General features: G+C 53.2%; 1 protein-coding gene across 1 annotated transcript in view; it reads right to left on the bottom strand.

The window, feature by feature from the left end:
* The window catches only part of RGS3 (regulator of G protein signaling 3), a 59,708-nt gene that overhangs the window by 20,288 nt on the left and 24,484 nt on the right, over nucleotides 1-14,936 (bottom strand). The window contains exon 10 of the mRNA XM_084494460.1: nucleotides 3,149-3,271. Within this exon, the coding sequence (XP_084350586.1) occupies nucleotides 3,149-3,271 (123 nt within the window). The remainder of the gene's footprint in view (nucleotides 1-3,148; nucleotides 3,272-14,936) is intronic.

Below are 14,936 nucleotides of genomic sequence, written 5' to 3'. Positions count from 1 at the left end.
CCAAGTGCTGGTGGCTCCCAGACCCCAGCAGCTTCACCTCCCAGAAGATGCTCCCAGAGGTGGTGACAGTGGCTGCGCAGAGCCATGTCCCTGAGTGAGAAGACCCCAGGGGCCTTGAAACCCAAGAAGTGCCATCCCAAAGTGCTAAATCTGCCTGAATTCCCACAGCTTCAAGAAGTTACCACCATGCAGCTTTACTCAGCCAGTACAGCCCCTGCTCTCCTGATCGGACCATCCTGCCAGAGCACCTTTGCCCCATCACAAACCGTGTGGCAGAACCAGCAGCAGCATTACTGTGTCGGGGGGAGAAGCTGTTCCCTCCGTGGGGGCTGCAGAGGAGCGGCTCCCTGCCCGAGCAGCGTCCCCTCCTCTGGCTGCAGCAGGCAGCTGGCACAGCGCACAGCTCTGCCTGGCACCAAGGCCATGCTGCCTCTTGGCTCTCGACACCCAGTAGAGCCCACATCCCCAGACAAGCTGCCTCTCGCCAAGCTGGAGCAGTTTCGAAGGCTTTGAAAATCAGATTTCCAGTTGGAGTAAAAATCAGCCGTGCAGAAGCTGATATTCCCAGCCTAATTTGCCTGTTCACAGAGCACAGACACCGGCCGATTTCCCTAAATAGCCGTAATATCAAATGGCTTGCAAGCAACAAGCAAAAGCTAACGGACCACTTCTCCATTTCAAGAAGAAACTGATTTTAGAATCACAGAATCACAGAGTCATTTGGGTTGGAAAAGACTTCTAAGATCATCAAGTCCAACCCTTAACCTAGCGCTGCCAAGTCCACCACTAAGCCATGTCCCCAAGCACCACATCTACACACCTTCTGAATACCTCCAGTTATGGTCACTCAACCACTTCCCTGGGCAGCCTGTTCCAATTCCTCCCAGCCCTTTCCATGGAGAAATGTTTCCTAATTTCCAACCTGCACCTCCCCTGGCACAACTTGAGGCCATTTCCTCATCCTATCGCTTGTTGCTCAGGAGAAGAGAGCGACCCCCACCCCGCCACAAACCCCTTTGCAGTAGCAGTAGGCATAAGACTTGTTCTCTAGAACATGTTCTCCATGTCTTCTGGAACATTTTCCCAGCTCCTGCCCCCCGCACACCTCCCGCAGTGCCGGTGTCCCCAGGGATGCCCACCCTGATGCAGACCACTTGTGGCAGCCCTGGCTGCAGCCTGGCCATGTGCGCAGGCACCTGGAGCACTCTGATGCCCCACTGAGCATCCTCATCCTGCTGCACGGGAGCTGCTCCCTGCACTGTTTCCTCTTGCACTTCAGGACCAGGTTTGTTTTAAACTTGTAGACAGGGCAGTTTCTACCTTGCTGGGATGGAAGATGGTGCTATGGACTCGGTTAAGCACCAGGGAGTTGCTCCCATTGCTTCTTTTCTCCCTTCCTATATGCTGCCAGTGGGATTTCCACCAACTGCAGCATGTTTAGACAAAGTCCCCTTGTCACAGCCCTAGAGGGCTCACCCTGGCTGTCCTCCACTCTCCAAAGCTTTCTCTCTTCCACAGAGGCACAGAAAAGCCTTAGAAAGATTTGTGCCCTCTCTTACAGCATTTTTGCACCTGTCTGGTGGCCAGGCCCCTGAAATAGCCCAGGAAGCAGGCACCCCCCAGAGCTTTGCTCTGAGCCACGGGGCTTGTAGGTCCAGCAGAGTGCCAGAACCAGGGCATAACCCCACACCCTGCCTTGGACGCAGACTCTGGGGTGGAAAGGGAGAGAGAACTCACATCATGATGGAGAGCTGACAACATCTCCCCCGTTGGAGAAGCTCAGATTTAATGAGATCCTGTGGGGCTTTGTCTCAGAGGGTCCCCCAGCCCAGCCTGGACTGTACCCAGCCGGGGGCAGAGCCACGGCACCACGTTGTGCCGGCAAGCCACAGCACAGGCAAGTGAGAGAGGTGGCAGAGCCTTGTCACCAGGCTGAGCTGCCCTGGGCTCTTCGCATTGCTAGAGCTTTGGTTGTTAACCACGTTCTCAGGCTTTTTGTGTTGTTGCTATTTTGGTAGGTCTGGAACAGGCAGGAAAAGGAATCTGGAGGCTCCGTCTCCTGCAGAGCTGATGTTTGTGCTGACCCGGCGTGGGATGCTGTGGGGCACAAGCCGCATTGCTCTGGGTCTGGTGGCAGCACAGCTCACACGGCGAGAGCAAAAGCCGCCTGCCCTTGAGCCTGACCAGACTCAGCACCAAGGCTGCACCTAAACGACAGCTGGGCACGGGAGCTGCTCATCACCAGGCACAAGGAGGTATTTGGGTGTTTTGCCCCCAAGATTCACATTTGCATCACTTAAAGCACTTTAACTGCTCAGCACAGCGTGTTTCCCTAGTCCCACGGCTGTGGGTCACCCACCAGCCATCCGAACCCAACCCCTGGGGGACCAGAGGAGCCCGGCACAAACTGCCACTGTCACACACCTCCCCTTAGAGGCATCCCCAGACATGAAGCAAGCAGACAGAGGTGTTAACCACATCCACACCGGGCACACATGCCCAACAGTGCTCCAAACCCGATCCACGCACACATTTCTCTTGCCAGCACTGCCGAGACCACACTCCCAGGCCAGGCTGAACCTCTTCAGTATGGGAAAGTGCTGGTGCAGCCGTGCTATGTAGGAAAACCAGCGCTCAAAGGGCCTTTCTGTGCTTTAAGGCTGTCAGTGGGGGATGGACCAAGCCTCAGAGTCCATCTGAGTGCACGGAAGGGACGTGTCTCCGCACCGCTGCTCCCATGACCTGAGCCTTTTAATCAGAACCCAGAGATCATGGCCTCAACCTCTCCCTCTGGACTGAGTCCTGCCCTACAGCCAGGCTCTCTGGAGAGGCTGTACACTGGGTTGCACGGTCTCAGCTGTCCAAATACAGATGCTAGGAGGCGTCAGGAGCTGGCAGCTTGCTGAAGTCTGCCTCGACTTGGGTCAGCGGATGCAGACGCAGCCACCGCTTCCCCAAGCAGGGCGGGAAGCTGCAGATGCAGCAGTGCCTGAATGCAGACTCACTCCTCACCTGGCAAAAAACAGCCCCTGGAGCGAGCCACCTGGCACGAGCATTACCAGAGGAAAGCCCCCACTGCAGGCAGAGCCCCGCGATGCTCCCAGCAGGGATCTCAAGCAGCAGAGCTGTGTCCGCACAGGTCGCTTACCTTGTTCTCTGGAGGAGCCGATGCCGGATGTTGCTGCTTGGTGATGTTCTCAGCCAGACACCAGCAGATCCTCTTCTTCTGCTCCTGGGAGTAAGCCTCCAAACTTAATAAGCACTCTGACTTCTGACGTAAAGGAAACACAGGCAGAGAGAAGGTCATTAGCTGTGTGTCGCAGGCCCCAGCTTTGTTTGCAAACTACTCGCTTCCAACGCACTGTCAGATGAACGCGAGTGTAACAGGAGAGCACGCACCAGCGTCCGGCGCTCTGGGCATGAGAAAGTAAAACTGATGGGAAATCAGCTGCACAGTGGCATCTCCTCCAGACAGAGGGAGAGAGGCTGTTGCGGTGCAGAGCAGCAGATTTCTGCTATAATAAGTGGGAGCAGAGCAGTACGGCGCGGGCAGAGCACCAGCAGTTCTGCACCCTGTGCCATCACAGTGCAAACTTGCTTATTCAGCCAAATTAGATGATGGAAATTGCTCTTTGCTGTATGCAAACATCAGTGAGGGGCTGTAATGCGAACTGATGAAAACAACTGCCTTTGTGCTGGGAAGGGCTGGGAGGGGTGCAGGGGCAGGCCAGGCTCTCCCTTGCTCCTTCATTAAGGCACGCGTCGGGGTCGTTTGGAGGAGGATGCTCCAGCTCTGGTCACGCACTGCCTGTGAGCAACGCGCAGCAAGGGAGGAGAGAAAGGACAGGAACTCACCCCAGCTGAGCCCATTGCAAGCCTCAGAGCCTGCCCACCACCCCAGCCCCTTCCCTACACAGCCCTGTTGTGATATGGACCTGTTCCTCTTTGACATGGCTTCTTTGGGCCAGGTCCCTCTCATTTAAGAAAGCTTCTTACCAAATTCTCTCACAAATGTCTCCCAGTGCTTAAAATGCTCATCTTTTGTGCTAAAAAAAAATAAATTAGGCTTTAGTAGCAACTGATGCCTGTTGGAATTTTGCAGGTCTCGCTTTAAAAAGGGCCCAGAAATGCCCATGGCTGGGTTACCTCCTTGTGTGGTCAGATGTGAAAAAGAATGGAACTTTGGGACAGAACTGAAAAGGAAGAAAAAAGTCACAAACTAAGAGGGTATAAAAAAGGCCTTTCATTTCCCCCTAGGATTTCCTTGCAAAGGGGCAGGACTCTGCTAGCCTGTTTTTCCCAGAAAGGTCAGACAGAACTAAGGAACTTGCACTTTGTGACTCCAGAGACAACACAACCAAAAGGGGAAATGCCATTTAGTCACAGCATTTAAAACTCTGTTTGCATTGGATGCTAACTCGTTCACGTGTAATTCAAAATTCCTTCTAAAGAGGTAAACAAAGCAGCCTCCTATGTCAGCTCTAGAAAAACAGATCTCTAGTCCAGCTCTTTGCCCCACCAAGGAGACTTCCAGAGAGACAAGATTTGATTTTTCTTATGTCTGTGCATCACAACATCTATTCCTAGAGCAGAAATGGGCTTAAATCCTGAAAATGCATACTCAGGCTTGCTTATAAACCATCAAAATCAAACAGAGGTTTGTGATTCAGGGACACAAGGTGCTGTGCCTCCCCTTGCCCCATTTCCCAACTGCTCTGATGCTCTGTGCACCCGCTGACACAGCACAGTGCTCTTTCCCACACCTGATGTCTTGGTTTCTCCCAGTCCCGTGCTGGCAGATCACCAGGCTGTACCCCTGTGACACTCACTGATCCCTCAAAAAGCGCTTAACTGGTTCAGCTTTCAGAGGGGATGGGTGCACATCTGCCGTGCTGGAAATCCAGGCTGGCACTTACCCACCCTGCTTGGGGCAGAAGCAAACAATGGCAAGGACTCAATGGAGCCTAAAAACTAACAGCCCTGCTGCAAAGAGCCCAGTGCCACAATGATGCTGTAACTAATGTACGCTCCGCTCCCTACCAAGCTTTTGCAATTCCCCAGGCGCAAGGTTTAAAGTGATTCCGAGGGCGTCTCATCTCCCCTTGCTCATGATAGATGCACGGCTCACCTACCCCTGTTGTGCAGCCCCTCGTTGATTTGATTACAGTCCCCATCTCCCTGATTGAATTTGGCATAAAGCGATGCTCAGCCGCCGCCGGCTGCCGAGAGCAAAGTGCCCCTCTGCCTCCCACTCAGCCTCAGCGAGCCGGCGAGACTGCCCGGCCCCAGCCCGGTGCTATTAAGGCCAGGAGTGGAGATCGTCCTCTGGTCCAGTCCAAGAAGTCAGATGGGGAAGCCAACTGCTCCCCCCCTTTTTTTTTTTTCCAAGCTCTATTTCAGTTTTATCCAACCCAGGAGCACAGGCTGATTGATCCCTGGGGCACCGTGGGCAGGGCTGAGGTGGGACACGAATGGCCAAAATTGCATTTGCCCAATCTGTACACATTTTGCTGTCATTTCTACTCTACAGCAGTGAGGTCTCAGCACCTTTACAGTGATCTTAAACCTCTCCAACACATTTTCAAAGAGAAGAACCATGTTTCACCATCTCTCAAACTGCTCCCCCAGATAACGTACACCTGTGTTGGGGAAGGACGCAGCCCAAACCTCAGGGCTGAGCACTCCCAGCTGCTAAGGCACAGGCTCCTGCTTGCAAAGTGCTTTGGGATCCAGCCAGACGGAGAACAGCTACGTGGGACAGAGATCTACCTAACGGCACATCTCCCCAGAGGCCAGCCCCAGCCTAGGGACCAAGCTGAGCAGCTCAGCACAGCCTGGAGCAGGGAAGCGGGGCTGCAGCGCGAGCTGCCGCGCTCGGGAGCCGCTCTGGGAACCGGCCTCCCTGCTATTGTTTTCATTCAGGGAGGCTGCCGCTTCGCCTGCCAATATTTACAAAGAGAAAACAGGGTTTAAGCTCACAGTGCTGGGAAAGGAGGATGCAGATGGCGTGAAGGGGGCGTTTTTGACCAGATAAAGTGAGCGACTCGACTGAAGTGGCTGCCAGTTGCTTTCTGACTGCGCTCACCCCAGCGTTTCGAAAAACATGTTATTGCAGGTGCCACACGGGAGCCTCTGGCAAGCCCGCGGCTCTGGGGCAGCGCCGGACCCCGCACCAGGGCTGGACCCATGGGAGAGAGGGAGTAAAACACGTGTAAGTAGAGGATGACCCAGACTGGCCAACACAAGCCTCATATGCACCCTCTTTCAGACAGGGATTGCCCAAAGGCTGACTCCCATTTGCTATATGGGAAAAGCTCCCTGCTGTGGGTGTCCCTGGGCTGAGCCCCAGCCCCACTGCGGGGAGACAGCAGGATTGGGGTCAGGGCAGGCAGAGCTCCAAGGTGCCCCGGTGGACACTGGCTCCACAGCCGAGGGCCTCCTGGAGAGCAGCACCACGGCTCAGGAAGGGCTCCCAGACCCTACACACCAAGTCCCTGTGCTGCAGACACATCCCTGGGTGCAGGACCCAGCACAAGAGCATTGTGTGCACAAGCACAGCTCTACACATCGCTGCAAAGCAGAGATGTAATAATAACGAGCCAGCCTCAGCCTAACACCTTCAAAGTCTTGAGCTCAGCAACCAGCCCAGCCCAGGGGCTGAGCCCATTCATTGCCAACACCCCTCACACCAGCAGATGCAATCCCAGGGCAGCCAGGTCCCTGTTTCCCTCTGCAGATCAGGGGATGTGCTCGGCTCCCCTCCCCAGCTCCATAACCCCCCTGCAAGGTTCATGGCAAGGTGCTGCAGGGCCACGGCTCACAGCCCAGCTCAGCTCTGCCCAGCCCCTGGCCTCGATCGTTCTGAGCCTTGGTCCACGGCCAAAGCCAGCAGAGATCCCAGAGGGGAAGTACCTCGGAAATGGGCTCCAGACTACAATAGCTTTCAAATCACAGAGCAAACCCTCCACCGGCGAAACAGCAAGCCCTGGGAATATCCTGTGCACAAAACATGGGCAACTGCTGGCTGGTTACTGCATGACCCACAGAGCTAGGTCTGGTGAGAAAGTTCAGTCTGCTCCTGTGCTGGGGGGGACATGGGGGCCAATCTCTTCCTGTGGTTTTTGGACTGCTGGGCACAGTGGTGGTGCCCAAAAACCGAACACTGGTGATAACAGCACAGGTCCTGTTGAAAGCCAGGATAACCAAAGGAGTTCACAGGTGCTTGAACAAAAGATGTGCATGGAGCACAGCGGTCTCTGCAGAGAAGAGTGGCTTGTGGCCGTGTGGCTTGTTTTTCTGGCTCTATAGCTGAAGGTAAAGAATGGATGCACCCTATCCTTGCTTGCAACACCAAGGGCTGGCTCCTTGGAAATGGGTTTTCATTGTCCTACAGCCACCCATGGACAGGGAGCGGTGCCAGCATTAAGGCAGCACTGCCACTGCACGCTGCAGAGCCACCCCTCACAGCCACCCGTGTCCCCAGCTCCCCCACCTGCATCTCTGGCACAGCGATGCTGTGGGGACGAACGATGCCACAGGGACACTGCAGGCGGGCACAGCCTGGAGGGTGCTGAGCCTCCAGGAGGATAAGATAACACAAAGAACCTTTTTTTTCACCCATTTTCAGAACAGCCAACAAAGACAGGGCTCAATTTGTTTTTGCAGAGCAGCAGGCTGCCCTTAAGTGGTTCATGGTGAAGGCAACAGCCTTCACGGGAATCCCCAGCCCTGAGACTAGCTAGATACTGAGCTCCCATGCAAACACTGCTTGGGCAAACAGAGATCAGGTCCAGCACCTTCCTGCTTTGCAAGCACCCTTCCCTCTCAGGCAGGAAGGGGGGCTAGTGCCTGAGCTTTTTTTAAATTTCTCCAAGACTTTAACCACATCATATAAGCTGCTCTTTTTCCCAACTGCTAGGAATTAGACCACAGAATTTACACCAGGATAAAAAAAAAATAAGAACTTCTCCAAACAGTACATTTTGTGGTCATCTCAAAACTCAGGTTCATGTTGAACAGCAGAAAGATTCACAGAACCAAGGAGGCAAAGTTCCCCTGCTTATCCGTTTCTCCAAGAGGAACATGAGCCCTCCCTGCTCTGCCCTGAACTCAGAGCTGTCGTAACACTTGGCCATGGACTATGCCAACCCAGAGCTTCTGCCACTGGTGTCACCTCATATCATCTAACCTGGGTGAACACACACTGGCAGAAGAGACAGAGCCCAGGGCTCTGTCTGCACAGAGGAGCAGCCTGGCCACCAGCTCCAGAGCCACGGCTTTGCATGCTCTGGCCCAGCGTAAATGTGAGGAGAGTGCTGGCTTGAACCAAATGAACATTATTTGAAGGAGAGACCCTCTGATACAACTGCAAGCACTCCAGGTGCACTGAAATGTGGGGCGCATCCTGGGGATGCGGGGTAGGGCTGTATTTTAGCAATGCATCAGCGTTTGGGGTAATCTGTGCATGGGTTCACATCATGACATCCTTGAGAAGCACTTTTCAAGACATTAGCAGCCTTGCTCTGGTGTTAGATCCCCGTGCCTGCAGTTTGGACTTCTCAGCACTGTGCACAGAGAAATCCAGTGACTGAGACCTGCCATCCTTTGGGTGGAGGAAAATGGAAATTTCCATTCAGGAAAGAGTTAAGCTGATGCTGCAGGCGTGACACGGCAGAGATTCAGCGTGTGCAGATCGAGCACCCAGCTTTCACGTGAGCTGGGTGACTCAAGGTGATGCACACCACAGCCCCGCTTGGTGTGCAGCTCTGGAAGGCCAGAAATGAGCCACCTCTTGCAAGACACACAGGAATCAAGGGAAATGTCAAAGAGCAGGAAGGGATTTTTCATCTGGCAACGTCTCCTGAGCAGGACCAACTCAGCGGGTAGGGGATGGAATCATCCTTTTTGCCAAACAGGACTGGGAGCAAGAAGGGGGAGGCAGAGGAGCACACTGCATCTTCTCTAAATGTGATTCAGATTAACGTAATAAAACTGACAGGAGCAGGCAGCAAGAAGTGTGCCTGGATTTTTGTTACTGAAGCCCTTAAGCGTGACCAATTCCAACATTTCTAGCCTTGGCTGAGGTGTTTGCTCCATTGCAGCCCCTGGGAGAGATGAACTTTGAAATCCCAGAGGATCTTCCACCTCACTGCAGCACAACAAGCCCAAGCCACGAGCTCATCTGACAAATAACACTGCCCACAAATCTGACAAAAATCTCTTTTCCGATTACAAATTTGAGGGAATGAGATACAACTTGAACTGAGCACATAATCCACCCCACAGATAACCGCTCATCTCCCACCTTCTCCCATCCTGCATGCAGCACCCAGTGCCAGCAGACTCCTGACTTTCTTTTTTCAGGCACCCCAGCTACCTCCACCCCGTGTCGCTCCATCATCAGGCAGGCCATCACAGTACAAAGCTCAGGATTTTGTGTTTAGCTGAGGCTGAGGGACTCCTAAATCACTGCTATTTTTTCTCCAGCAGCTGCAGTTAAAGCCCTCACGCAGTGAGTTGTGTTGGGGGCTCACAGACCGGGCCCTCCGGCTGCCTTGGGGTCAGAGCCAGGTACAGCCTTGAAGTTAAGCTGGGTTTTTTGGCGCTGAATTGAAGCCATTTGTGGGTGCTTTCTTGTATTAAGCACCAAAAGACGAAATGGAGCACTTCAGAAGAAGGGACCAAGACACCACGGAGGCTGCTCAAGCCTCGTTAGGGAGCAGAGGAACCAGGAGGGGCAACCACACTGCAGAGCCCAACCCAGGGTACCAGGTCTTCTAAAATGCCAGGAAAAAAGGAAAAGGGAAACAATTTCCTTGGCTTTGACTGCCAAAAACATCCTGTTTGGAGTAGAAACAAATTCATTGCAAAATGCAATTCTTCTGGCTGTCACTTTTGGGTCAGAGAAGAGATGAATGGGGGAAATCCCGAACTGAATCCCAAACTTTTATCATTACTGATGCCATCTTTACACTGCAGGAGCTTGTGGCTGCTGATCTTTTCTTTCCCCAACAAACCTTCCTCAGTCACTTCTTACCCCTGCAGTCCTCCCACCCTCCTGATTTGTGAAAGCAGCATTAGCTTTGACCCACCTTAACGACTAACCCCCATTGCTCTGTCACTCAACTACTCTCTTTATCACCTCCTACTTCCCCAAATTTTGAGTCATACACACACGTTATCAGGCATGATTTGCTGTTTTCTACCATGTCAACAACTATTCTGGATGCAATAAAGTAAGAGCCAGGCTTCCTGAGCTCTCCCAGGCAGAGCAGTGCTCACAGATGATGCTGTTGAGGCTTGAGACCAGGGTTTTTAACTATTTATTAGGTACCACAGCAATTTCCTGTCTTTCTAGGTTTCCAGGCCATGTTGCGTCACGGCAAACTAAGTGCCTCTGAGGGCATCTGCTCCAGTATCTACCACATTGCAGTGTGTCCCTGAGTCTTTAAGGCCTCTGTACCACACGTAAACTGCTTTTCTAAGTTCAGATTCCCTGCATGGAGACTGGGCCCTAAAGGGAATTAAATTTAGCAATGCCCTGTTCCTGGGAGGAACAGAGGACACCATGGGGAAAATTAATTCTACGGAGCAAGCCAGGATATCTCCAGGAAGTCCATGGAGGTGTGCACATTACCCAAGGCACAGTATCGGCCCTCAGTGCAGCAGTGGATCAGGTTAAGGAGCATTTGTTCAAGGGGTGTCCTTGCCAGCAGCTGGGACACAGCCCCATCCCCACCAGGGGATGCGCACAGGAGCAGCACCACACAGGAGCAGGGACGTGGCTGCAGAGACCCAGGGCTGGGGGGATGGTGTCAGTTCTCTGAGGCTTGCCTAGAGGATCTCCTGATGATGCACATCTCTGATGCAGAACAAGATCAAGCACAGATCCACAGCATTAATTTGCTTGGGTCTGTAAGCGTGCTCAGTGCAGCAGGCCAAGGAGCTGCTACTGGAAAGATTTTCTGTCAGAGCAATTTCCCCAGAGAAACACCAGTGTCTGCAGATGAAAACTTCCAGAGAAAAAGATCGATTTTGCTAGCACTGATACAATGAAAAACTTAACAAGCTATTTGATTTTAAGTCAGTTTGTTCTGAACATGTTGGGTTTGAATCAAAAATTTCTAACAATGCAATAAAGCACTGATCTGCGGTTTCCTATCAGCGGGATATTTCCGGAGCGGGAAAGGGTGTGAATATGGTCCTGGACCACGCTCACGTCTCTGGACCAGCTCCCCAGGAGGCGATCCATTCCCACCGCACAGTAGTTTGCTTTCTCTGACAGGTTTGACACGTGTTATCACAGGGGCTGTTTGTGCCCTGCAGGAAGGGGGTGATGGGGCCGGTCACCCACACACTGAGTCCTATGGGGTGGAGAAATGGGGCCCACACTGACTCAGCCCAAAGCTTTTGCAAGCAGGGGCTGCACAACTGCTGTTAAAACGTTTCATTTGGATTTAAAATACTAACACAGAACTGGGTTTGCATGTGTTGGTAGCACATTCAAATAACAGCTGGCAATTAGAGAAGTTACACAAGCTTCCAGGTCTACCTGACCAAAAGGTACCATCCTCACTACCCAAATCCTGGCTTGCTGGGACCACCACAGCTACCCCACGACCACCACAAGGAGCCAAGAGCAGACCCTCCTCTGGTCCTGCACCCTTTCCAACACCAACCTACGTTTAGCATTTCCCACCCAGGAGGCCATGTGCTCCACCAGGACCAGGGCCGTTTGCACAAGAACCTCCAAATATCACAATTCACACCCTGAAGAACCTGTGAAATAAACACCACTCCTGCTGTAACCTACACCAAGCTGTAAAGATCACAGTTTACCATCTGCCTGCAAATGCCTATAATGCACAGGATTTAAGCCCTGTGAGTGTCTTATTTACACGTGGTTAGGCAGGATGACTAACAGCAGCTTTTCCATGACACACCAGTTTCCCTGAAGGTTGGAGTTTTCTTTCTTGTTGAAAGTTAATTATGACATTTTGAAACATACTTTCATTTCTGATCGCACTGGATCCAAATGCACAAATACCACCTTTTGGGGCAAAACATCACCCACAACATCACCTCTCTGGATGACAAAGGAGCAGGAGGCACACAGGCTGCTCAAGGCCTCAGCAAAGCAATATTCCTGTGGCAAATGTTAAGTTGGCCCGGCCCCGTGGGCTCCCTTTCAACTCACAGCAGCACTAAGTACATTACAGCTCGTTGTGGCTGATTTGTGGGTAAGAAACAGCAGTACGAGTGCTTCCACCCACCCGCAGGCCCTGTCACGGCAGCACAGGGACCTGTCTGCTCAGGCCACGGTGATGGGGAAGCTGGGACCAACCCTAATGCCCCAGCCAGGCCCCCACAAAGCAGAGCCCACAGACAGCTCCTAGCAGGACAAGGCCCTGCTGACCAGCCCAGGGATGCAAAGGGCAGGCTGGGAGCAGGTCAGGAGGGAGAAATACCCCTCATGGGTGACACGGGACAGAAGAGCCACATCCACACAAGTGTCCTTTCCTTCCGCACCCTTCCTCAGAGCTTTCTAGCTGCCAGGGGTTGTTGTGGGGGTGGGCAACAGGACAGAAGCTTCTGCCAGCAGGACGCAGGCTCAGAGCACTGCTGCACTGCAGTGGTGGGATCCTGAGGGTGCCGGGAGTGTGCCAGGGCCACCACCACACTGGGGACACCCTCATGAGCCTCCCACTGCCCCGAGCACAGCCTTGAAGCAGAGCCAGCTGCTCTCTGCAGGCAGTCATCCTTGCAGATGGAAACCGTCTCGTTACCCAGACAAGGATGCTGAGCTTCGCACCAGCACAACAGGAGGTCACACACAGGAGCCTGGCACCCAGTGGACCCCACGTCCGTCAGGCAATAGGGCTGGGCTGGCCTGGAGACCCCCAGCACAGACCCCTTGTGCCACTGCAACACAGGAATGCTACGGTGGGTCCCAGCTGCTGCTTTTATTTAACAGCAGGCCACGTCTCAAATACACCCCTCCACAGAAATATCCTTAACAGCACAAACCAATGCCCCCACCAGCCCAGCAAAGCATCCAAGCCCATGCAATGCTTCCATGCACAGCCAGTCCACAGGAATGCCTTTAAAAAGGACCTTTCCCTCCCAGGGGCTACCAAGTCTAACTGCCTCCCAGTGACAATCCCAGGTCCCTGCAACTAAAGCTTCACTGCTGGGAAGTAAATGTGTGGGGGAAAAAAAAAGAGGGGTGACCTGATTGTGACGTTCTTCTTAGCTCTCCTGCAGGAAGATGCTTGAACACCCCCAGGATGGTGCCCAAGACAGCACCTCATCACTTAGCAAGAGACCATCTCCATCCACCTGAGGTCCCCTTCTGCTGAGGACAGTTCACTGAGCCACAAGAAAAGCCTTTTTCTCCTGTCGTTGCAGGAAAAACCCAACCAAGGCCATGGGGCTGGGGAACCCCCCACGTACCCCGCAGGCTGGGGCACATCAAACCCAATCTCCCCAGCTTGGTGAGACCACTGGGACCCTAAGCAACCCCAGGGGTCCAGGAGGAGGCCTTGGGGTGGCACGGGGCACCTCCTGCTCAGCAGGATGCCACCTTCACGCTAGGGGCTGCCCTGAAGACACCCGAAAGCTGGGGCTGGCACAGTGCAGGGTACAAGAACCCACTGCTGGCTACAGGCACAAGGCTGCCTACTCCAAAATATCTAGAGTGGACAGGAGGAACAAGAAGGGTTTTGCTCAGACCCATAAGCATGGCCTGTCCAGAGGTACCGTCCTCTACAGAAGAGCATGCCTGGAGGAAGGCAAATGCTTCACATTTGCTATGCAACTGCAATGCTCCAAGTGCAATGGGCTCAGCAGAGCCCAGAGAGCCAGGGCCACCTAACCCCAACAGAAGGTGAAAGCTAAGCCCTTGCTACATCTCAAAGATGAGCCTCAGAGGGCCACATGAAATGCAGCCATCTCTTGTTCAGTTACTCCTACTTAGGGGCCTAGAGCTCTGAATTAAACTCCAAGATCCACAGGCATTTTTCCAAGCACACAAGAGAAGGCAGGAGCACCCCATCGCCCAGCCGGGACGGCACCGGCAGGCAGCTGCCGCGGTGTGTGAGTCACAGCATGGGGACAGCTGGGCACAGAGACATCACCCACACCGAGCAAGGCCCTGAGGAGGCAGGTCCTGCCCAACCACCCCCAGAAGAAATAAAGACGGAGAAGGAACAAGAGGGGGACCTGAGAGCGAGCTCGCCAGCCCACGGTTGCGCAGCAAGTCAGGCTTTGGCCCAAGTCCCAGCCGCTCAAGGTGAACAACTTCCATCCTGGACGTTTTCATCCAACTTTCACAATAGCTTATTATTTTGTGGTGCTGCTGAGCAATGTTTGCCTTTCTCCTCAGCGCCCTGGGGATCTTTCCCAGACCCAAACTTCCACGCTGAAAACACAAGGCCTTGAAACCAGGAACACACTAAAGTCAGTTGAAAGGAAAAAAAAATAGTAACAGCTGCAGCATTTAGTGATTAGGCAGGACCAGTCACTGTGAACCAATTTTGCAGTCTCCTTGGCTGCTTCACGACACAAAAGTAACCGTGCCAACGTCTGAGCGATCTCAAATCTGTTTAGAGCATTTAGCTGTGGACCAGCCACGCACATTTTTAGAGCTATGATTGTGTCTGTCTGAGCTTCCTTATTTTATTAGAGGGCTTCAAACCTGGGCACTTGAAAACGAGAAAAGCAAGATCCCTGAAAAGTAAAGTGAAAACAGCTGGCAAGGAATCCCCGGGTGAAAGAACCCCAGGAGAAATCAAAGGTGAGATGCAGCGAGGAATGTCCACCTGCAGTGCACAGGGGGGAAAGAAAGCCTGTCTCAGTGCCGCCCAGCCTCTCCCAGCTCTCAGATTCCTTTTAGCAGCTTCTTACTAATATATTCTGGCTACAGCTATTATGTTTCC

Source organism: Aythya ferina (assembly GCF_964211825.1).
Source record: "Aythya ferina genome assembly, chromosome: 20".
NCBI classification, from domain to species: Eukaryota; Metazoa; Chordata; class Aves; order Anseriformes; family Anatidae; genus Aythya; species Aythya ferina.
The sequence above is the reverse complement of the archived record's forward strand: the minus strand, read 5'-3'. Positions and strand labels throughout refer to the sequence as shown.